The sequence below is a fragment of the Rana temporaria genome, chromosome 13 (genome assembly GCF_905171775.1).
Source record: "Rana temporaria chromosome 13, aRanTem1.1, whole genome shotgun sequence".
NCBI lineage: Eukaryota > Metazoa > Chordata > Amphibia > Anura > Ranidae > Rana > Rana temporaria.
The window spans coordinates 72,561,624-72,587,209 of NC_053501.1; the positions used below are offsets into that span (position 1 = coordinate 72,561,624).

Genomic DNA, 25,586 nt, shown 5'->3' on the forward strand with positions numbered 1-25,586 from the left:
TTTTTCACAAATATCTGAAAAGTGTGACATGCCTTTTATATTCAGCCCCTTTACTCTGATACTCCTAACTAAAATCTAGTGTAACCAATTGCCTTCAGAAGTTGCCTAATTAGTAACTATAGTCCACCTGTGTGTAAATTTATCTCCGTATAATAACGGCTGTTCTGTGAAACCCTCAAAGGTTTGTTGGAGAACCTTGGTAAACAAACTGCATCGTGAAGGTCAGGGAATACACCAGACAGGTCAGGGATAAAGTTGTGGAGAAGTTTAAAGCAGGGTTAGGAGATCTATAAAATAATCCCAAGTATTGAACATCTCACGAAGCACTGTTCCATCCATCATCTGAAAATGGAACGCGTATTGCACAACTGCAAACCTACCAAGGCATGGCCGTCCACCTAAACCGACAGGCTAGGCAGAGAGCATTAACCACTTCAGCCCCAGAAGGATTTATCCCCTTTAATGACCAGATAATTTTTTTTGTGATATGGCACTGCGTCACTTTAACTGACAATTGCGCAATCATGCAATGCTTTATACAAACAAGATTGATGTCATCCCCCCCCCCCCCCCCCACACACACACAAGTGGCTTTCTTTTGGTGGGATTTGATCTGCTGCGTTTTTTTTTTTTTTTGCGCTATGAACAAGAGACAGATTATTTTGAAAAAAATAAATGAAAATTAATTCTTTTTACTATTTGCTATAATAAATATCCCCCTAAATTTTTTTTTCATCGGTTTAGGCCAATATGTATTCTACATATTTCTTGTAAAAAAAAAAATCACAATAAAAGTGATTGGTTTGCGCAAAAGTTATCGGGGATATATTTATGGCATTTTTATTAAAAAAATTGATTTTGGGACTTTAAAATGAGGCATTTGTATGTAAATTATAATAGAAAGGATATCGAATTATAAGTAAGTTACATGTCATGGAACCAAAATCCATTTCTTTTTCGATCTATCTTGGAGGCATGTCTATGATATGATTTTTTGGGGTCTAAACCGGTCATTCCCTGTTCCTTATTTCATTTTAATAGTTTTATTTATTTAGGTTACTTTTACTAGTAATGGCAGTGATCTTTTTTTTTTTTTTGGGACCAGTGACATAATTACAGTGATCAGAGCTAAAAATAGCCACTGATCACTGTATAAATGGCATTGGCAGGGAAGGGTTAACACTAGGGGGCGATCAATGGGTTACGTGTTCTCTAGTGATTTTTTTCTAACTGGGGGGGGGGGTGTACTGATTGGGAGTACAGAGATCGCTGTTCCTAATCACTCTCTACTCCCCTGTCAGGCGTAGAGATAGTGAGACAGACGAAGTGGTCTTTTAACAAAGATAAACAGAAGGGGACTCTTTGCTCCTTCAATACCTTCCAAAAATCCCCAGTTACACTAGGATAAGGGGTAGGGGGAAGGTTGTCCCATTTAGTCAAATGGGCAGAAATTTACGACAATTTCTTCATGGTTCAATCATTGGAAAGGGGTTACAGGTTGGAATTCATTCTTTTTTTTTTTTTACTCATCTGCCGAGAAACCAAGAAAGACAGCAAGCCATGTTGAATCTAGTTTCCATGTGGGAAACAGAAGGGGTCATATCCCCTGTTCCAGAAAGTCCAAAATTCCGGGGATTTTATTCCCATGTCTTTTTGGTTCAAAAAGCTTCCGGCGGCTTCCGGATGGTCATCAATTTAAGCATCCTGAACAAATATATTCTCTACAGACTTTTCTGGATGGAGAACATGTATTCTGAAAAATCTATTGTTGCCAGAGGTCTTCATGCTTACCCTGGATCTTAAGGATGCTTATCTTCATGTTCCAATCTGCCAGAACCACCAAAGGTTCCTCAGATTTGCGATTCTCATGGACATTGGGCCGAGTCATTTGTAGTTAAATGCCCTTCCTTTTCGGTCTCTCGGCTGCGCCCAGAATTTTTACAAAGATCATGGCCGAAGTCATGGCCTTTTTTCGGATACAGAGTGTATCGATCGTCCCATATCTGGATGATTTTCAGATCTTTACCCGAGACAACGTCCCTTATCTGGGATCTGCAGTTGGTTTTGCGGACCTTTCAGAATCTGGGGTGGAAAGCCAACCAACAGAAGTCTTGTCTGGTACCCTCCCAGGGCATACCTTTTCTGGGTAATCTAATAGACTCTGTTGTTCAGAAGATTTTTCTTCCCGAGGAGAGAACTTTGAAACTTCTCGCCGTGCAGGCCTTCAAATTGCTCCCACGGACCTTTCTTCAGCGGATCATGCAGTTATTGGGATTAATGACTGCAGCCATCCCAGGAGTGCCTGGACCCAATTGCACTCCAGGCCCCTTCAGGTGTTTCTCTTGCACCATTGGGGTCGCAGAAAGGATCCTCTAGATCAGCTAGTTGAGCTGCCAAGAGGATTTTTATCAATCTCTCCTGGTGGGGGCAGCAGGAACACCTGCAGGGAGTGAAGAACTGGGCGCAATATGTTCCAGTAAAAGTTGCTACAGAGGTCAGTTGGGGTCGCTCCTCAAATATCAGGGAACTGCTAGCTGTAGGGAAGGGAAGCTTGATTGTCCATAAATGTTGTGGTGCTGCTAGCAATCATGTTATCCCTGGAGCACTGGATGGATCACCTTCAGGGGCTGACATTTAGGATTCAATCTGACAACTGCGGTGGCCTGTGTCAATCAAAGGGGGTTCAAGGAGTGCGGCAGCGGCTCTGAAGGGGTATCACATTCTCCGGTGGGCAGAACTGTTTGTTCTGGCTTTCACTGTAGTGCATATTGCTGGAGTCCAAAAACTGTCAGACCAACTAACTGTCTTAGGTGCCAGGCAGAGTGGTTCCAGCAGATTTGCCTACAATAGGCTTAAATCGTTTGATTCAAGGCTCCTGGGGTTTTTCATCTTTCCCTGGGGGGTGGTTTATTATAATAATATATTCGGCTTTAATTATGCAATGTCTCTATCTTACAGGAATGCAAGTACAGATGGTAAATGTCCCATAACTGGTAAGATTTTTAGTTTTTTTCTTTTTTTGTTTTTTGTTTTTTTGTTTTGTGCGATTGACCAAAGATGATTTTCTGTACAATGGTTTTAGGAATGGATAGATTGCTTCATGGACCTCTTCAAGCTCCAGCTCACCAAGCAGAGGTAATCTTCTACCCTTCCAGGTTTTGGAACTTGTGCAGTTCACTATGCTATTTTTGTGTGGTGTTGTTGGTTTTTTTTATTTTTTTTTTAAAGCTAGGTTTACCCTTTGTTAAAAATAACACGTGTTTTTGCAAGTGAAGAAAATGTAATTTCTTTCTCGTACATCACGGGACACAGAGCGGCATATTCATTACTATGTGGGTTATATGGAGTACCTTCAGGTGATGGACACTGGCAATCTCAAACAGGAAGTGCCCCTCCCTATATAACCCCCTCCCATAGGAGGAGTACCTCAGTTTTTTCGCCAGTGTCTTAGGTGTTGGTCATGGTTTAGCTTTGCCTCCACATCCTTGGGATCAAGGCAGGCTAACCGGATCTGTCCAACGGCCTCAGTGCTAAAGTGGACAGTATCCGGACCCCAAAGCCATGGGGTTTGCCCATAACGCTTCTCTTTTTAGAGAGCTGGACCCTGGGCCCAGGACTTAGAACCTTGGGCATCTAAAGCTCCTGTTTGCCAGGGTGCTATATGGGCCCAGGACAGTGGCTCCTTCATAGGAACCCAGGGCCTGAAGGTCTAGACGCCACCCACGGAGATGGGGGAAGATTGGACCTCTTGCTGTGCAAAAGTCCTGCGGCATGGAGTAGGTAAGTATTGGGGAGCCTGCGGAACTTGGTTCTTGGCAGATTCCCTGGAGGGAGGTGCACAGGGGGTCATGCCTGGGTATGCTCTGCATTGGCAAGGAATCACTATGTCTATGGTCAGAGACAGGATGATTCAAATCTTTTTCCCCCAGTGATAGGTGTCCTCCCTGGTAAGTGTTGTTTAGCTAGGTCTGCTGCGCTAGGTGTGGGATCTCTGTGAAATACAGGAGCCGTGTTTCCCATGCTAAGAGGAGGTCTGTGACCTACCTGAGGGCTTACCTGCCTGGGTGCTGCGCCGCTCCGTCCTCCTCCATGTGCGATGGCCCCCGCCGACGGGCGCGCGCGCCCGAGATATGAACGTTTTTTCGCGCCATTGGCTGGGGTGGGGGCGCATCCCTGTGGGCGGCGATTTACATATAGGAAGGGGAGGCCCTTCCAGTAGCTGCCAAAAGCTCAGTGTCTTCCTGAGTTACAGAGGAGGAGGACGCAGAGCGGAGCTCGCTGAGGCACCCAGTGGCGGAAGGAAAGATTACAGTCTTTTTCTAAAGAATAGACTGTCAAACCTACAGATAGGTTTCTTTTTCCTTTTTTTCAGCAGATGGCTATTGACAATACTTATTAGGAGACAGAGTATTTTTCTTTTCCTCTTCAAAAAAAAAAAAAAAGATATATAGATATATATATATATATATATATATCTATATATATATATCTATATATATATATCTATATATATATATATCTATATATATATATCTATATATATATATATATATATATATATATATATATATATCTATATATCTATCTTTTTTTTTTTTTTTGAAGAGGAAAAGAAAAATACTCTGTCTCCTAATAAGTATTGCCAATAGCCATCTGCTGAAAAAAAGGAAAAAGAAACCTACCTATATATAAAAAAAGAAGAAGAAAAAGGGAAAGTACTTCTGATCTCCCTTCTCAGTTTGGGCGTTAGTCTCTATCGTTCCCAAACCGGCAGATCCCCTTAGCTACGTCTGTGGCTGGGTGATAGCAGGTGTACCTCGGTATTGTACCATGGCTTCTGGGTCAGAGGGTACAAAGGATGGGGATTCCCCCGCAAAATCCGAGGGCTCAGACACGGCTATGCCGCTGCTCTCCCCACAGGACATATCAGGGCACGCCCTGATGGGACCTGGGGGATCTGGTGCTGGGGCTGGTCCAGTTCAGTCCAACCCCGGCTTTGTCACTGAGAGGGTGCTTGCTGTTTCTTTAGGAGAACTAGAGAAAAGAATGGCAAAAAGAATAGCTAAGGCTATTTCGGGTAGAAAGCGGACTAGGTCTCCGTCACCCGAGCAGGAACCCTCAGACTCAGAGATCCTTTCCCTAGGGGAATTGGATAATCCTGACGTTTTGGACCAGGGTGGTTCAGAGATCGAGGATCCGGATACTGAGGAGTCTAGTTCAACCTCCCAAGGGGAAAGTTTGTGGGTTCAAGCTTTAACGGACATGGTCCATGAGGCATTTAAGTTACCCATACCAGAACCTCAAGTATCGGCGGTTTCAGCTTTAGGCTCATTAAGAGCGCCTCAAAGCAACGCAGTTTTTCCGGTCCATCCTCTACTCGAGGATGTCATATTTCAGGATTGGATCAAGCCAGATATAGTCTTTTTACCACCTAAAAAATTCTCTGTTTTATATCCTATGGAGGAGAAATTCTCCAAAAGGTGGGCGCCCCCGGCGGTGGACGCAGCCATCTCCTGTGTGAACAGATCTTTAACTTGCCCTATAGAAAACTTACAGGTGTTTAAGGATCCGGTTGATAAACGCTTGGAAACATTACTTAAGGCCTCCTTTACTTCAGCAGGGGCGATAGTTCAGCCCGCTGTGGCTGCTATTGGAGTTGCCCAAGCATTATCAGATAAGACTAAGCAAATGCTTAAACTTATCCCTGCCCAACAGGCAGAGGAATTTTCGGATATACCCAGGGCTATACGCTTTACGGTGGATGCTATCAAGGACTCCATCCAGCAGGCGTCATGTTTATCCTTATTTCTAATCCATATGAGAAGGCTCTTATGGTTGAAGAATTGGGAGGCTGAGCCCCCGTGCAAAAAACTCCTGGTAGGGTTTCCCTTCCATGGAGGACGTCTCTTCGGAGAAGATCTGGATAGATATATTCAGACTATATCGAGCGGCAAAAGCACTCTCTTGCCAGTCAAGAAGAAGGCCCGAGGGCCCGCATTTAAGCGCCAGCCCTCCCCGGGGCAGGGGCCCTCTAATACCAAACAGTATCGACGGCCTCCTGCAAGATCAGGATTTAACAATAAGCCGCAGGGCCAAGCCACGGGGGGCAAAAAGCAGTGGTACCGCAAACCTGCGAAGCCAGCCCCCAAGTCGGCCTTATGAAGGGTCGCCCCCACCCACGATGGTGGGGGGAAGGCTGCGTCTCTTTGCAGAGGTTTGGGAGGCCAGCATTCCCGACTGCTGGGTACGGTCTTCCGTGACCACGGGCTACAAACTAGAATTTCTAAAATTCCCTCCTCCTCATTACCAGGAGTCAAGAGTACCAGGCGACCCTGTGAAAAGAGCCGCATTGATGGCGGCATTGAATCATCTGCTATGCCAGAAGGTGATAGTAGAAGTACCAGTCCGGGAACAGGGATTGGGGTTCTACTCCAACCTGTTTATCATCCCAAAGCCCAACGGCGATGTCAGGCCAATCTAGGACTTAAAGGGAGTAAATGCGTACCTAAAGGTCCGCTCATTCCGGATGGAAACTATTCGGTCAGCTGTCGCCGTGCTCCAGAAGGACGACTTCATGGCGTCCATAGACATAAAGGATGCTTACCTTCATGTGCCAATTTTTCAGCCACATCAAGTATTTCTACGCTTCGCGGTGGCTCAGCGTCATTTCCAATTTGTGGCGCTCCCCTTCGGGTTGGCTACGGCCCCCCGGGTATTCACGAAGGTCCTAGCCCCAATCCTAGCCAATCTAAGGACCCAAGGGGTCACGGTCCTGGCTTACCTGGACGACCTCTTGGTCGTAGACCACTCGTCTCCTGGCCTGGAACGAGCAGTGGCCCTCACGATTCAGTACCTCGAGAGGTTCGGCTGGGTCCTAAATCGAGACAAGTCAGCATTCCTGCCCACAAGGCAGCTGGAATATCTCGGCATGAGATTGGATACAGAACAACAAAAGGTGTTCCTACCCCTATTAAAGGTCAAGGCCATCAAAGAGCTAATACAAATAGTTCTAAGAAAGAAAAGGCCAACTGTTCGCCTATGTATGCGACTACTAGGCAAGATGGTGGCCACATTCGAGGCGGTTCCGTACGCTCAGAGCCACACTCGCATCCTGCAGGCAGCCATCCTGTCAGCATGGAGCAAGAGGCCTCAGGCCTTAGAAATTCCTTTGCCACTCTCACCAAGAGTGCGGCAAAGTCTATCTTGGTGGTTAAACCCTCAGAATCTCCTGAAGGGAAAGACTTTCAGTCCTGTGACCTGGAAGATAGTAACCACAGACGCCAGCCTGATAGGCTGGGGAGCAATTTTGGATGGTTGCACTCGCCAGGGCACTTGGGCAGCGGCAGAGAAGCAGTTGCCCATCAATATCTTGGAGCTCAGAGCTGCTCGACTAGCCCTCAGGGCTTGGACGTCCAAACTACAAGGGTTCCCGGTGAGAATACAATCGGACAATGCCACGGCGGTGGCATATATAAATCACCAAGGGGGAACCAAGAGTCAAGCCGCTCAGAAAGAAGTGAGCTTGATTTTCTTGTGGGCAGAAGCCCATGTGCCCTGCATATCGGCTATATTCATTCCCGGAGTGGACAACCTACAGGCGGACTTCTTAAGTCGCCAGACTCTGTTGCCGGGGGAGTGGTCTCTGCATCCACAGGTCTTTCAGACACTCTGCCAGAAATGGGGAGTGCCGGACGTGGATATCATGGCATCGAGACTGAACAAGAAGCTAGACAGGTTCATGTCCCGCACAAGGGATCCCAGGGCCTGCGGAACCGATGCGTTAGTTTGCCCTTGGCATCAGTTCAAACTTCTTTATGCATTTCCCCCGCTCCAGTTACTACCCCGCCTGCTGCGCAGGATCAGGGTGGAGCACATGCCAGTTATCCTGGTAGCTCCAGCATGGCCCAGAAGGGCATGGTATTCACTAATCCTGAAGATGGTAGTGGGAGACCCTTGGACTCTTCCTCTACGGCCAGACCTGCTATTGCAAGGTCCGATCCTCCACCCTGCCTTACGGCATCTAAATTTGACGGCCTGGAAGCTGAATCCCTGATTCTCAGGGGTAGAGGTCTGTCTCAGAAAGTAATCTCTACCCTAATCAGAGCCAGGAAACCGGTCTCTAGGGTGATTTATTACAGGGTCTGGAAGGCCTATGTAGGCTGGTGTGAGTCCAAGCGATGGCTTTCTCGCAAATTTACCATCGATAGAGTATTAAGTTTTCTCCAGCTAGGTGTGGATAAAGGACTGGCATTAAGCACAATCAAGGGACAGATTTCAGCTTTGTCAGTGTGGTTTCAGCGGCCGCTGGCCACCCACTCGCTGGTTAAGACCTTCCTTCAAGGGGTCTTGCGTATTAATCCTCCAGTTAAATCCCCGCTTTGTCCGTGGGATTTAAATCTTGTTCTGTCAAGTTTACAGAAACAACCTTTTGAGCCGTTGGCTGAAATTCCTTTGGTTTTACTGACAAGGAAGTTAGTATTTTTGGTCGCCATAGTTTCCGCCAGAAGAGTATCGGAACTGGCAGCCTTATCCTGTAAGGAACCATATCTTATTTTACATAAGGACAAGGTCGTTCTCCGCCCTCATCCTTCCTTCCTACCAAAGGTTATATCCAGTTTTCATCTAAACCAGGATTTGGTATTACCATCCTTCTTTCCTAAACCTACTTCCAAAAAGGAAGGGTTGCTGCATACCTTGGATATTGTCAGGGCCATGAAGGCCTATCTTAAAGCTACAGAGAAGATCCGGAAAACAGATGTGTTGTTCATTTTACCGGATGGGCCCAAAAAGGGGCAGGCAGCTGCAAAATCCACCATCTCGAGGTGGATTAGACAGTTAATCACTCAGGCCTACGGCTTGAAGGGGTTGCCTCCTCCGTTATCATTAAAGGCTCATTCTACTAGGGCCATGGGCGCCTCCTGGGCAGCACACCACCAGATCTCTATGGCTCAAGTTTGCAAGGCGGCAACCTGGTCTTCTGTCCACACGTTTACAAAGTTCTACCAGTTGGACGTAAGAAGGAATACTGATACAGCCTTTGGGCAGGCAGTGCTGCGGGCTGCAGTTTGAGACCCTCGGGTTCCGGGGGCTCCCTTTTTGAGTAAAATTTAAAAAAAAAAAAATTCTCAACTAAGTTGGATTTAATATGATTTAAGTATATCTCTAAATTAAATCCTTTTGTCTTGGGAAGATGTCTCCCTCCCCTCATTGTAAGCATTGCTTTGGGACATCCCACATAGTAATGAATATGCCGCTCTGTGTCCCGTGATGTACGAGAAAGAAAAAGGGATTTTTAATACAGCTTACCTGTAAAATCCTTTTCTTGGAGTACATCACGGGACACAGAGCTCCCACCCCTCTTATGGGGACCATTTTGGGAGGCATACTGCTTGCTACAAAACTGAGGTACTCCTCCTATGGGAGGGGGTTATATAGGGAGGGGCACTTCCTGTTTGAGATTGCCAGTGTCCATCACCTGAAGGTACTCCATATAACCCACATAGTAATGAATATGCCGCTCTGTGTCCCGTGATGTACTCCAAGAAAAGGATTTTACAGGTAAGCTGTATTAAAAATCCCTTTTTGTTTCTTTTCTCAGAACATGGGTGCACATGTCACAGCTTTCTGCCCATAACACTAATTTCCAGAGCTGTAGGAAGTGTCAATAGATTACAAGCATGCTGATCAGCGCACTCGTAGTTCATTGAGAACTGTAAGCCATCAGCCATGGGAGAAGAACCCCTGCTCTGTCACATAGGAGAGGTGTTTCGTAGAAACATGTTACACCCAAAATATGGGCGTAACATGTTGCTAAAGGTGAACTTAAAGTAGAACCTATAGGGGGGGAAAAAATATTTCTCGTGATCGTGGATGGACACAGCAGCTTATTCTTGACAGTAGGGTATTGGCCTTCTATCAGGAGAGGACTAGGCAGAAACATTGTTAATGTGTTAATACAACTTTAAACTTTAAAGTACCGCCCAGGAGGTGGTCCCTCGAGGTAAAACCCCTCTCCCTGTACTCAGCAGCTCAGTTTTTTTCTGCCTAGCATAGGAGTAAGACCTGGCTCCCTGTGGGCCCTTTGTTCTTGTTTTTTTTTTTTATATATATATATTTTTTTCTCTACTTTGATCCTGAGATCTGCTATCAACTGCCGACTGGGCGACAGGCTGGATGTCCTAGATCCTTGTAGTCACCCCAGTTTCGGCCAGCAAGTGTGTGCAGGCCTTTAGCTACGCGCTGGGTTGGCTTCGACATGCCCCGTTTGCTCCAGGGGTGGCCTGTGAGCTACGCGCCCCGGGGCGCACAAATGACCGGGCTAATTACTGTCTGTCAGTGTGCCGGACCGACGGCTACCTCCATACTGCTCGGGTGGTGGCTCTGTCTGGGATGCTTCCTGCAAGCCAAGTAGGGCTGGTAAGTACCATTTCCCCCTGCCTTGGCGGGTTGCAACGGCTGGACATTCCCAGGGAGGTTGATCGGGGGTTCTCTCCACCCTTCCCTCTTCTCTCCCTCCTCCTCATGCTCTCTAGCTGGGTCTGCTGCTGAATCCGGGGCTCCGACTGGGGAGGCCGCTCTCTAAGTGGGGTGCTGCGGTGCGGGTCTGCTCTCCTGGGGGGGGGGGCTTTGCCTTGTCGGGAGCCCTGGAGTGTTCGCTGACGTGGCTTACTGGCCTGATACCTGGTTCGGCCACCATTTTGTCAGCTCCGCCACTCTTACTGTGTTTTTTTTCTTCCCTTATCGGTGGCCGTTTTCTTGTAGCCGCGCATTTCTTCTACAGGGTGGCCGCTCGGCGGCCATTTTCTTGTAGTCTGCACGCTTTTTTTCTACAGTGCGGGCGTTCGCACCAGATACCTGAAAACGACAAGAAAATGGCCGAACAGCCGGCTTTCACTCTACTGGAACACAGTGACATGTGCAGTGGCATATGGGGAGCTCCTCTGTCAGGACAGGGCGGACGGTAGCAGAGCAGTACCTACTGGGGTGGCGAGTCCTCTGGGGGGACCCCTCGGTGTTGCAAGCAGCTAGGAGGGTGGGCTGTGTGTCTTGGCCTACGTCCTTAGGAGATCAGACGTGTGGGTCAACATGGCGTCCGACGTGAATGCTTCTTCCCCAGACATACCTGTTATTGCAAAGGATGCCCCAGCACCTGCTGTCTCTGTAGAGGCGATGTTGGCAGTCTTGGAGGCCTTTGTCAGGGTGGCTGCGGTGTGCGGGGAAAAAGGGGGGTAAAAAACGCCCCCTCCCTCCACCATCTTCCAGGGATATCTCTGACTCGGTTTCGGGCCCAGCTACGGCTCCTGGCCCGGGTTCTGATGTTTCAGACAATGTGGACCCCGACCTTTCGGACAGTGAGGATGATTCCGTGTCAGTCGGCGCATGATGGGGCACTTGTTGGAGCACTTATCACCGCGGTGCGAGATACTCTTAAATTGGATAGGTCAGGTGCATCTACAGATGTGTCGGTCCCTTTCGGGCTACACAAGCCTGCCCGCACTGAAAAGGTGTTTCCTTGTGTGCCTTACTTGGATAAGCTCTTGTACAAGGAATGGGAACGCCCGCAGAGGACTTTTTCAGTCCCCAAATGTATAGCGGTGCGTTGTACCTTTGAGGAAGATTTCCTTAAATTGACCTCTTCCCCGATTTGTTGACCCTCCGGTGTGCAGGTTAAACAAGGCAACCACGCTTCTGGTGGAGGGAGCTCCTGCTTTCAAAGACCCTGCAGACAGGAGGGCTGAGGCAGTGGCCCGCTCCCTGTTTACGGTGGTGGGGTCAGCCGTGCATCTGGCTGTCGACGGGGCCCTGGTGGCTCAGACGCTTACTGAGTGGGCTAAGATGCTGCAACACGAGTTAAAAGAACATCAAGCTTCCCCAACCTGTGTGGAACTGGCCGACCAGTTGGTACAGGGCCTTAAGTTTGTCTGCAAGTCAGCTTTGGATACGATTCCGTTGCTGTCCAGGACCTCGGTCTCTGCAGTGGTACTGGATCACCTGATTTGGCTGAAATGTTGGTCTGCGAACCAGGCTTCTAAAAACGCCTTACTCGATTTACCTTTTAAAGGGGAGAGGCTTTTTGGAGCCTTTCTGGATGACATAATCAAGGATGCCATGGGAGGTAAGAGTACTCTGCCCCCGCAATCTAGGAAGGGTAAGGAGCCACGCCGTAGGCATGGGCCCTCCTTCTCCGCTCATTTTCGGGTTTTTCGTCTGCTAGGAGCTGCAGGTAAGAGCTCCCAGACTGATAAGGCACCTGCTGAGGGACAAAAGAGTCCCTAGTTTCGCAAGCTCAACAAGCCTGCGCACAAACCTGCGACCGCATGAAGGTTTTCCCCCACCCGACACGTGGGTGGGGAGTCGCCTTCGCACATTCGCGGCTTGGTCTTCCCTTCTTTCCGACACGTGGGTTTGCAAAGTAGTTTCCTCCTGGTACAAGAGTTTCTCTCTTGCCCTCCAAACAGATTTTTTCCCTTAAACCTTCAGTTTCCTCCGACTCGTCGGGTGGCCCTGTTTGGGGCGATACAGGATCTGCTGGCACGTGGGGTGATCGTGCCCCTGCTGGAAAGGTTTCAGGGCTTTATTCAAACCTGTTTGTAGTCCCAAAGGAGGAAGGGGTCCGCCCGATCCTGGATCTCAAGGCCCTGAACTGCTTCGTGAAAGTTCAGGATGGAATCCGTGCGCTCGCTCCATTCGGGGGATTTCCTGGCATCCTTGGACATCAAGGACGCATACTTGCATGTCCTCATTGTCAGACATCGAAGGTTTCTGTGTTTTGCGGTCGGGGACGACCACTACCAGTTTGAGGCTCTTCCTTTTTGGCCTGGCATCGGCACCAAGGGTTTCCACCAAGGTGCTCGCCAGGTCCTGGCTTTGCTGAGACAGCGAGGTATCGCTATAGTGGGTTACCTGGATGACCTTCTTCTGAGAGCTGCTCCAAGCTCAGAATTGGAGGTGGATGTGGAAATTGTCATCCAGACCCTTCAAGACTCCAGAAGTCGGTGTTGGTGCTGACTCGGCGTCTGGAGTATCTGGGCTTGGTTCTGGATTCCTTGAGAGCAAGAGTTTTTCTCCCCTTGGACAAATTACAAACCCTTCAGGTGACGGTGAAGCTACTGGCCTCCCGCAGATGGTCGTCACTGCGTTTTTGCATGCGCGTCCTGGGCCTCATGGTGGCCTCCTTCGAGGCGTATGCTCAATTCCACACTCGTGCCTTACAGAGGGAGATCCTGTCCAAATGGGACAAGTCCCTGTTGTCCCTGGATTGCCAGATCCGGGTGGGCCATCCGGTCAAGGCTTCCCTGGTCTGGTGGCTGAGATCTCTGGCCCTTCAGGCTGGAAAGTCGTTTCTTCCCCTTCAGTGAACAGTAATCATGACGGACGCCAGCCTGACCGGTTGGGGTGTCCGGTCGGCACAGGGGTGCTGGAAGTATCCCGCTTACCGATCAATGTGCTGGAGCTTCAGGCGATCAAGCAACGCCTCTCTACGTGGTCTCCGACTTCAGGGGCGCCCAGTCGGACAACGCCACGGCAGTGGCGTATGTCAACCATCAAGAGGGGACAAGGAGCTTGGCTGCTGCCTCAGAGGTCACTCACATTCTGAGGTGGGCGTGCCGGCTCTGTCGGCCGTATACATTCCGGGCTTAGAAAACTGGCAAGCGGACTACCTAAGTTGCCAGATGCTGGACCAAAGAGTGGTTGCCATACCCGGATGTGTGTTCGACTCATTTGCACAAGATGCGGCACGCCAGACGTGTACCTCCTGGCTTCGCGACTCAATCGGAAGGTGTTGAGGTTCGTGGCCAGGTCAAGAGAGCCCTGGGCAGACACGGTGGCTCCATGGGGACAGTATCGGCTGACTTGCGCCTTTCCCCGCTAAAGCTTCTCCCTCGTCTGCTTCGCAGGTTGAAGACAGAGGGGATCCCGATAATTATCATTGCTCCAGATTGGTCTTGCCATCCCTGGTACTTCCACCTAGTGCGTCTGGTGACAAATGTTCCTTGGCGACTACCGCTACGAGAGGATCTTCTATTGCAAGGTCCAATTCTTCATCCTGCTTTACAGTTGCTGGCTTTAACTGTGTGGCTATTGAAGGACAGGTGTTGAGGGACCGGGGGCTGTCAGATGCGGGTATTTCTACCAAGCTGAGAGCACGGAAGTCTTCCTCTAGGAAGATTTATCATCATACTTGGAAGACTTGCATCTCTGTGTGAGGAGCTGGGGCGCCGTCTATGTGCATACTCGATTTCCAGGATCCTGCTGTTTTTACAGTGGGGAGTGGACCAGAAGCTTGTCTTAAGTACAATTAGGCCCCTTTCACACTGGGGCGGGAGCCGCGGTGGCGATACAGCGCCGCTAAAAATGGCACCGCTATACCGTCGGATTTGCCGCGGGATTCGGTTAATTCGGTATTAACCCCCGCTAGCGGCCGATAAAGGGTTAATACCGCCCGAAATGCGCCTCTGCAGAGGCGCATTGCGGGCGGTATTGCCACGGTTTCCAATTGTTTTAAATGGGAAGGAGCGGTATACACGCCGCTCCTTTGACCGCTCCAAAGATGCTGCTGGCAGGAGATTTTTTTTCTCTCCCGCCAGCGCATCGCCTCGGGCTTTCACATTGAGTATGCAGTGCAGGAGTTTTTCAGGCGGTATAGCAGAGCTATTTTTAGCGCTGTACCGCCTGAAAAACTTCTCAGTGTGAAAGGGGTCTTAAGGGGCAGATTTCAGCTTTGGCTGTCTTCTTTCAACGGCCCTTGGCGGCTCACTCACTGGTGAGTACATTTTGTACAGGGGGTTCGATATGTGGCCCCTCTGGTGCGACCCCCTCTGCCTCCGTGGGACTTTAAACTTGGTCCTCTCGGTACTTCAGAAACGGCCATTTGAAAACATTAGCGAGGTTCCCTTATTGACACTTTCTCAAAAAGTTGCCTTTTTGGTGGCTATTAAGTCAGTCAGAAGGGTTTCTGAGCTGACGGCCCTGTCCTACAAGGCTCCTTATGTGATCCCCCACAAGGATAAGGCGGTGCTAAGAATCCTAAGGTCGTTTCGGCTTTTCATCTCAATGAGGACATTGTACTTCCGTCCTTGTGTCCTCGAGCGTCGGTTCCAAAAGAGGCTGCTTTGCATTCCTTGGATGGTGTCCGTTCCGGAGGTCGGACTCACTGTTTGTTTCTGTGGCTGGTCCTAAGGAGGGCATGGAGGTCTCGTAAAATAAAATAAAATTACTTTTATTGCTGTCACAAAGAATGTAAACATCCCTTGTGACAGTAATGGGTACTCCTTTATTGAGGGATCTGGGGTCTATAAGATCCCAAACCCCTCCTTTGCACTTGAAAGTATTCAAAACGTTTTTGAATAATTTCTATTCTTTAAAACTGGTGCCTTTTTAGGATGCCAGTAATCCGGAGGTGATGTCATGAAATCGCTTTTGGTTACTAGATCCAAGCAAAGCCAATCTGGGTCTATGGCCAGCCCGCATATGTGCTGGCTGGTTGCTCAGGCCTCCTTGTGGGATGGGAGACCTGGGTGGAAAGGGGGGGCGGGGGGGAGAGACACGTCCCCTCCCACTGCTTGTAATAAAATTTGAGCAGCTGCTGAGCCACATCGGTTATTGCGAGAAATCCCATCTAAAGAACGGTACTGGGGTGACTCCTGCAGCTGCATGCATCATCCCGGTACTACCCCTTGAAGCAATATCGGTAACATTGGTGAGTTTGTGACCGATTACCGATGCTTGTAATTTTATAAAAGTGAGTACACTCCTCCACATTTTTGTAAATATTTCATTATATCTTCATGTGACAACACTTGCCATCTACGTGGTCGCGTGCAGTACCTGCAATCTACAGTATGTGGGTCGCACCACGCGCAGGTTGAAGGATAGATTGCGCGACCACCTATATGATATTTCAAAAAACCATGACACCAATGTAGCCAAACATTGGAATGCAGTGCATTCCAAGGACCTGTCCTCTCTCACCGTTCAAGGTGTTGACAAAATTCTCACGCCCATCAGAGGGGGAGACAGGTTCAAGGTTCTCTGTAAAAGGGAGGTGTTCTGGATATTCTCGCTTCATACGAGAATTCCCAGAGGACTCAACTTTGAGTGGGATGTTTCCCACTATTATGATCTGCCTTTTTGATTTTGGCGACTGCTTTTTTCTTTCTTCTTACTTTTTTTTTTTACCTCCCATTCCCCCCCCCCCCCTTTTTTTACCTCCCTTTTTTTTTTTTCTCTTCCTTGTTTCACCCACCCATTTCTCATATTTTGCGATCTGGACTGGTATTTTCTTTGCACATCTGTGCATACCATGTGTGTTGGTATGTCTCCTCCAGCAGCACGCACATAATTATGTATGCGTGAGGTGGATAGACACCACACGCATGTCTTTGATCTACCAATATACTTGTCTTATTCTTACAATTCTTACATATAATAACTGTGTGTGAACATGTTCATATGTGCACGTGCTCATCTATTTATATGATGCCTTATACATGATAAGGTCTATGTGGTCTTTACAGACACCACTAGATCTCACACACTAATTTTTCACCATTTTCGACAAGTATATATTCTCAGGTCCTCATCTCTTGATATGTCCCACTTCATTGCTTATATATATTCTCTCAGGTATACTTTGTCTCTATGGGGGTTATCCACAAAGCCGCGGCGCAACGTAACTTTTCGGATTTAAGTTACTCCGCCGCAAAATTCCCAAGTTAGGTGCCGATCCACAAAGCACTTACCTGGAATTTTGCGGCGCTGTAACTTAAATCCGTCCGGCGCAAGGCGTTCCTATTCAAATGGGCGAGTCCCATTTAAATTAGGCGCGCTCCCGCGCCGGACGTACTGCGCATGCTCCGTCGGGTAAATTACCCGACGTGCATTGCGCTAACTGACGTCGCTCCGACGTCATTTGCTTAGACGTTAACGTAAATGGCGTCCAGCGCCATTCACGGACGTCTTACGCAAACGACGTAGAATTTAAAATTCGACGCGGGAACGACGGCCATACTTAACATGGCTTAGGACAACTAGGGCTTAGCCCTAGTTTTACGCGGCGGAACTCGACGTAGATTTAGAGCGTCGGGCCCGTCGGAGCGTTCGTGGATCGCCGTAACTGGTCATTTGCATATTCTACGCCGGCCTCAATGGCCTCGCCACCTAGCGGCCGGCCTAGAATTGCATCCTTAAGATCCGACAGTGTAATTCAATTACACATGTCGGATCTTCGTCCTAACTATGGGAAACTGAGTCTGTGGATCAGTTCCATAGTTAGGACCAGGGATACGACGGAGTAACAGCAGTTACTCCGCCGTATCTCTTTTGAGGATCTGGCCCCTTATGTGTCCACATAGCCCATTTTTTACACTTTGAGGCTTTTTGCATGAACACTTATAGAGCCTGTATATTGTCCCCTGGTTTGAGGCTTCTGCTTTATTAAACCTTTTTACTTTGTTTTACCCACAAATCTAAAATTATATATAAACAAGATTTTAATTTTTGAATACTCATGGCAATCCCATCAGTTTCAGGGTTTTAAGATATTTTACTCTTCCCAACAAAAACTTTTATGCATACCATACATATTCCCCGTGCCGTAACATAACAGCCTTATTGGTTTTATTTTTACTAGCTTGCACAACCGAATAATCATCTCTATTGAGATACACATAAGCATATCTGTGGGATGTTACACTGCTACAGTGATATAAATGGTTTCAAACCCTGTTACTTTTTGCTTTATTATTATTGACTTTTTGCTGTGTTTTTCACCATTTCATACACAATATCACATATGTATACCACCATTAGTTGGACTCATACTTCTTATGTTCATCATCACGGTGCATTCTTTACTCTATTTTCATTATGCCTACATATTGTAGGCATCTCACTTATTAGTTCTTTCAAACGATACTGTCGGTCACTTCGAACTAACTTGTTCTTTGTTTTCCGACCATAAAACATATCACAGGACACACTTCATTCACCACATGTGTATATATTTTATTCACCGGCAATTAGCCACACGCTCTGTGCTGGGAATCCACCCGCACATATCATTGCTTTGATATTGTTCTCTCTTCTTGGAACTTTTCATTGGTTATATATACACAGACGTTTTATTTCCATTTCTCATGCCCACCGCCGTCACAGTAGTTCAGTCTTTTTTACTTCTTTTTTTCACGATGTAACCCAATGCTCATTTACTTGGTGGTCTTTATGACCACGATTACTATCACCACTGTCATTTTTTGACACGCATTGAATACAGCTATGCTTTTCACATTCACTGCATCATTGCATATACTTTGACACTTCCCATGGTCTTTATGGTTTACACACATCACTGTTCATCACCTTTACTTCTGTTTATTTTACTTTACTTTTTTTTTTATACAGGTGTACCATATTTAGACTTTTTATCTAATATGCAACCTCACTTGTAGGGTTTATTAATAGGTTGTCGGCCTTCTTGTGGTTTTGTGTGTTCATATTCACTTTTATGCCCTTCATCTATATATATATATATAATCCTTTTTTATATATTTTACATATATTGTATCTTGTTTGTTTATGAGCTTTACATCTTGCACATATGTTTTGGACATTGGGTTTTTCTTTTCTTTCCCTCCCCCCCTGCATGTGGTTTGCATCCAGCTAATTACTGGAGCTAATCAGAGGCTGGGTGGGACCTGGAAAGTTTACACCCTCATATGTATATATTGAGAATTTTGTATTTCATTTGTAGCTATGACTAAGCATTAGTTGTTAATGCGAAACGCGTCGGCTGTCTATCCCACTGTATGCTGTTGTTTGCTGTGCATTTTTTCCTTTTTACAATAAAGAGCACGTATTTTTTCAACAAGACTTTTTGGAGTGCGGCTGTCCATCCATTCTCCCACCTGCTTAATTCTATGCATCGCCAGCACCCATGTGATTCCTGAGTGGACATTGATTACCTGCCTGTGCTCACCTGGAGCGGCGGTCTCCCTACCTATCGACAACACTGAAGAAATGACACTTTGCTACAATGTAAAGTAGTGAGTGTACAGCTTGTAGAACAGTGTACATTTTCTGTCCCCTCAAAATAACTTGGCTTTCAGTCATTAATGTCTAAACTGCTGCCAACAAAAGTGAGTACACCCCTAAGTGAAAATGTGTGATGCTTTTTTTTTTTTTTTTTGTATTTATTCAAAAGTGTTTGTGTAGGATAACTTTTTTTTTTTTTGCATGCTGCTTACATTTTTATATATTTTTGTTTTTCTTTTCTACAGTGGAATAATACGAACTGCAATAAAGAGCAAACTATTTATTTCTCATCTGACAATGATATGGATATGACTGCAATCAACACAGTAGCTATTGATGGACTTATTGAGGAAAAACCAAGGAAAATAAATACCAGTTTATTTCTAGCAAGTTTAAGAGCCCCAACAAGTGAGGATTCTAGCAAATTCTTAACAGCTGATGAAAAGCTTTGGGAGTTTCAGCCTTCCACTACTTCATCTACTCAGTCAAAAATAAAGTTTGACTTTTTGGCAAGTTTGAAAAATGAAAGCATAACATCTTCAAAAATAGGAGTGGACAAAGAAAATATTTTTCCTTTTGTTTCTAAAGAAAACCTATTCTCCACAAAGACCACGCCTCCATTTTTTAATGCTCATGAAAATACAGGAAACCTTACCTGTGTGTTCAGGGACCAAGAAGATGGGCTTGATTTAACAAAATGCCACACAACAAATATTGCGTCTTTCATTCCAACAGTCGACCATCAACTGAGAAGTTCAGCCAACACTTCAACATCTTATTCCAGCACTCGTAATAAACTAGAGTTTAGCCTTTTCGAAGGAGCCAGTGTTAAACCACCGAAGTCTGTTTCCATTGAGCAAACTCTGCTTTGTGAAGATGACATGGATATGACGTCTAGTCATACAACTCGCATACACAGTGTTTTAAAGGAAAATGCTCCACCTAATAAAACAAAGACTTACGTTGCATGCAATAATCAAAAGACCATTATTTTTACTGATGAAAATGAAATGGAACTTACTGAAAATAATTCAGTTTTCTTTAACAGCACTTTTAAAAAAGAATCTGTTAAAAGAGACAGTAATGTTTTCTTTTGTAATCAAGATACAGTATGTCCAGAAGAAGATATGGCTATGACCAGGAGCCATACAGTAGCTATTGATGGACTTATTGAAGAAAAACCAAGGAAAATTGATACCAGTTTATTTCTAGTAAGTTTAAGAACCCCAACAAGTGAGGATTCTAGTAAATTAACAGCTGGTGAAAAGCTTTGGGAGTTTCAGCCTTCCACTACATCTACCCAGTCAAAAATAAAGTTTGCTGACTTTTTGACAAGTTTGAAAAATGAAAAAACAACCTCTTCAAAAATGGGAGTGGACAAAGAAAATATTTTTCCTTTTGTTTCTAAAGAAAACCTATTCTCCACAAAGACCACGCCTCAATTTAATACTCATGAAAATACAGGAAACCTTACCTGTGTGTTCAGGGACCAAGAAGATGGGCTTGATTTAACAAAATGCCACACTACAAATATTGCGTCTTTCATTCCAACAGTCAACCATCAACTGACAAGTTCAGGCAACCCTTCAACATCTTATTCCAGCACTCGTAATAAACTAGAGTTTAGCCTTTTCGAAGGAGCTAGTGTTAAACCACTGAAGTCTGTTTCCATTGAGCAAACTCTGCTTTGTGAAGATGAAGACCAAATTGCATCACTGAGCAATCCGTGTCTTGGATTTAATGGCATTTATGCTGACCCTGCTAATGTACTGTCTGGGAAGTTAAGTGGTCAAGTGTATAGAACCATTCAAGATAATATCACGGTTTTCCCCTCTGCCGAGGATGATATGGAGTTGACCAAATCTCACACCATTGATAGTAAAATGTCTTTGTCAGACAGTACCCATAAGCTTGAACCAATTCTTAAAGCCAAAAAATCAAATGGTTGTTCGAGGTTATCTACCATACACAACAGAACAGATTTCTTTTCAACTGTTGGCGATGACATGGAGCTGACCCAAAGCCACACAACTTGCATTAATCAAAATCAATTTACCAGTGCAAAAGAAAAACTATTTTCAAATGCTGTTAATCAGACTAGACATGTGTTGGATGACATGGAAATGACAATGGTTCAAACTGCTGGATTACAGATGGATTCTACCATAAATCAATCTAACAATTACAAGACAATGGTATTTACATGTGACCAACAGGATATGGATATCACACAATCGCACACTGTTGCCATTGATGGTGACACCCTTTTAAAAAGATTCCAATCTGATACCTGCCTTGCCATTAACCAAAGGGATGATTACATTTTGGCTGTGCCCAGATGTCTGCCTGACAAAGACTTTGTGCTTGAATCTAAGAACGATTGTGGTAGTGTTGGCAAAATGGACTTGGTTAAAGAGGAGACCCTTGTGCCATCAAACAAATCTGAGTCAAGTTTTTCAAGCAGTCCTATAAATATCACTAATATGTCTTGCCAGAAATCGACTGGTCCTTTAAAAGGCAACACTGATGTTTTTATATCTAATCAAGAAGACATGGATATGACTTGTGGAAACACTGTCCATATTAAGAGGATTTTACTGCCTGGTGACTCTACAAATAAAGCGATTACCCATGCCCCTTGTCCTGATAAAACTGTTGTACTTGAAGATGACATGGAATATACAAAAAGCCACACCGCAATCATTGATGGAATAAACGCACACGAGTTACGAAGTCAGTCTGGTATTTTGAAAACAATCGCAATTTCTGCTGACATGGATATCACAAAGTCAAATACAGTTTTCATTGATAGTATGGTAACAGATCAAAGGGCCAAAGATGACCAGCAAAATAAATGTAAAAATACCTTTATAAAGTTAACTGGGCCTTCCGATCGAATTCCAGATGACCTAAAGATAACCGTTTATCCTAAACAGCTTGTAACTGATGAGGCTGTTTTGTCCAAAGACAACATGTTTAATTCTCTAGACCAGAAAGACATGGATCTGTCCCGGACAAATACTATAGCTATTGAAAACAAGGTTTTGGGTGAGGTGGAGAAATTGCAGGCTTCACATTTAAGCAAAACACAAATCTGCTTTGCTGACATGGACATTACAAAGTCAAATAAAGGGTTTACTGATCATATACCTGCAAGAATGGAGTCCCACTCTGTTAAGGTAACCAACGATGCAAGGGTACAAATAAATGAAACCAGTTTGCTACGTGAGCCTTCAAAGAATAGGCTTTTAATGATAAAGACATCAGGGGATGAAGAGAATCTAGTGGAACTTCCCAGTAAACATTTTGTAAACAACTTGCCTTGTGAACAAATTGAATTAGACCTTTCTAGTCAAAGCTATGTTTTCACTGGCACCTCAAAGAGAGAAAGTATTTCCCACCGGAAATCTTTTTGTATCTTTGATGAAACTGTCCATCAAATATGCAACATGTCGGAGACAACTGCAAACATTGATCTTGTAATTGGCAACAACGATAAACGCCCTAGTAAGGGTTTGTTTGATCAAACATGTAACCAAGGTGAAATGGAAATAACGAAGTGTCATACCACTGCCATTGAAAGTAAAATGGGGGCGACTCCAAATTGTCCTGTGGAGAGTAATGCTCCTGTACATCAAGCCACATCTCTGTTTTCAAAGGATATGCCTGTGAATTTTACAGTTAATACAGATGCAGAAGTGTTAACAAATGGAACTTTTACTAGAAATAAAGGACCCCATCAAACACGCATGTATGAATGTGTGCTCCCGTGTAAACAAGCAACTATGGAAAGCCCCAGAGCTCACATTGCTGTTGCAAAAGTCAACTCTGAGGAAAATTGCTGTGAAAACTCACGTGAAAGAAACCATGAAAATGTACAAGTTGTGGAGTTTGTAGAAATGTCAACCATACCGTTTTCAACATCACAAAAATGTGAAAACTATTCAAAACGGCCTATCGATGCAACCGAGAAAAAGGGATCCAAACAAAATAATTTTTCTGAATCATTGCCAAGTGAGACCCTAATTTCTTCAGAGGAAATGGCATTCACGCAGTTTGATTCAATGGTAACTGATGGTTCATCTGGGCAAGGAAAAAAAACTACCTCTGTTGGTATTGAAAAAACATGCTTGTTTTTAGAAACGGCAATGGATGTGGCAAAAAGTAACACTGCGTTTATTGACCAGGAATTCAAAGACGTTGACCGTGGTACATGTAGAAATGAAATGAAAAGACCTAGCAGTATAGTGTCTCTCACTTCCGATAATTATGAACCCATTGTTTTAGACCACAAGAATGCAAATACAAAAATGGATATGGCTTTAGATGACAAATATGTTAAACTCGATGGCAATGCATTACCAGATCACAGTGCCCCATCTATTGGTACAGAAACGATACTGCATACACAGACTGCAGGTGACCATAAACCTATAAATGCTTTTTCACAGATTTGTGACTTGCGAGTTTCTTCTGAAACAGGGGCCAGTTCTGCATCTCAGAAGCAGGAAACTATACCTGAGAATCTCTGTAGTGAACAATCTGAGGCAGGTGTGAACTATCCAGGTGCAGTTCAAGACTGCCAGGTGACAAAAAAGCACAGGCTATCAAAAAGGGTATCATTCTGTTTTTCTGAAACGGATCGTAGAGTTGGCGAGTGTGTTGTAGAGCCAAATACTGAAATTACTTTGCAAAACAGGAAAAAAATGTTTAATGCCCCAAATAACCACTCTGATTGCAGCCAATATAACCCTGGAAAAACAAATGAACAAACTGGGAATATATCTGTCAAATTAGATTTTACAGACCAAGTGTTGGTTGGCAGTTTAGCAAAGAATAACCAATATTTAAACTGTTCCGTTGCCGAAAGTATCGTGTCTTTCCCGGATAAACATGAAAGTGATATAGTGGCTAATGTTCAAGAGGATGTGTCTTTATTTGAACCATTACAGAAAGAAAAAAATAATAGGCGTAGAAGTATTGCAGATATCCAACTGAAAATAAGAAGTTTAACAGAGAAGACTAACAAGCCAAGCAATCATACTGCACCAGTCTCTTATTCTGAGTTGTCCACCTTGCCTCAGACTCTAAATCCTACGAGTGGAAATTGTATGCCTGAACAGACTTTGCTCAATGAGCAGGTGTCCAAAGACATCGAAGCTGAAAATAGACCCATAGGGAAAGGCAGTGGACAGATGAAAGAAACTAGTTTGCAAAACAGACTGTCTGTTAACATGCTTCAACCAAAGTTACCAAGTAAAAGGCATTCTAGCACTTGCAACCTTCAAGAGTTGGCTCCTTCCACCATTTCTAAACCACCAACCCAAATATGCCAAACATCCATGAGTCTTAAAGCTTTCGCTGATGGTGACAGTGGTCACTGTATAGATGAAGAAATGCTTCCTGCTTGCCTAGATGACCACGATGGTAATAGTTTGTTTCAGTATGAGGTGCCAGAAGGTGCTTGGGAAGAGTTGTGTGAAAAGGAAGCTTTGCACACAGACCTGAATGACTGTTTATCTAAGGACCCTGTAAATAGTCACAAAAGAGCCAGAGACCCTGAAGATGATACAAAATTACATGGAGAAAAGCGGGTCAGAAGGAACGATGAAACTCAAAATACACAGGTGGGTTTGACAATTGCACATGATGTACTTGTTAGAGCTGCACGATTCTGGCCAAAATTAGTGTTTTTTTGCTTGGAATAAAGATCACGATTCTCGCGGCAAAATCTCTCACATTATACAAAAAACTGGCCTAACTTTACTGCTTAGTCCCGTACCACCCCCCACCAGCCCCCAAAAGTAATCTTTTTCCCCAAAAACTGCATTTGAAAGACCACCGTGCAAATAGTGTGACATAATATATTGCAACAACCATTTTATTCTCTAGGGTCTCTACAAAATATATATATAATTATAGACTGCCCAGATTTTTGTTTCCTTTCTTTTGACGGCTGTGGCTTCAGCAGCGCAGACAGAAGATCGCAACAGGGGAAAAAAATTGCAAGTATTCTTGTTGATTAATCGTGCAGCTCTAGTACTTGTTCATTGTTTTGGTTCATTCTTCCCAGCACTGGAGTTGATTTACTAAAGGCAAATACTCTGTGCGCTGCAAGTGCAGTTTCTCTAGATCTGAGAGGAACCTGCGAGAGAAAAAAAAGTATTTTTGATTGAATGATGGAAATTCAATCCCCCCCCCCCCCCGCAACTTAGTAGCACTTCCACACTACATTGCCAAGGAAGATGTAACTAGTCAATTTTTTTTTGCCCTGCAACTTCTGTATTCCCTATCTTCTCACTTTCCAGTGTACACTTTAGAAAGTGTAAAAAGTCTCCATTAAAGACATTACCCCCAACTTTTTCTGCTGAGATAGTATCACTATTTGACACAGGAGGCGTCACTGGAACAGAGGGTAATTAAAGTGATCCTCTTTTATAGACACAGACCTCAATTAACACCTAAAAAAAATAAAAACCGTCAAGGGTGCTACACCACAATAGTATGAAAAAGCTATAATTCAACTACAATTCCTCATTTCAGCAGCAAAACAC

General features: G+C 45.1%; 1 protein-coding gene across 1 annotated transcript in view; it reads left to right on the plus strand.

The window, feature by feature from the left end:
- The window catches only part of KNL1 (kinetochore scaffold 1), a 201,129-nt gene that overhangs the window by 65,791 nt on the left and 109,752 nt on the right, over positions 1-25,586 (plus strand). Inside the window, exons 8-10 of the mRNA XM_040332074.1 lie at positions 2,959-2,993; positions 3,083-3,135; positions 19,278-24,659. Coding sequence (XP_040188008.1) covers positions 2,959-2,993; positions 3,083-3,135; positions 19,278-24,659 — 5,470 coding nt within the window. The remainder of the gene's footprint in view (positions 1-2,958; positions 2,994-3,082; positions 3,136-19,277; positions 24,660-25,586) is intronic.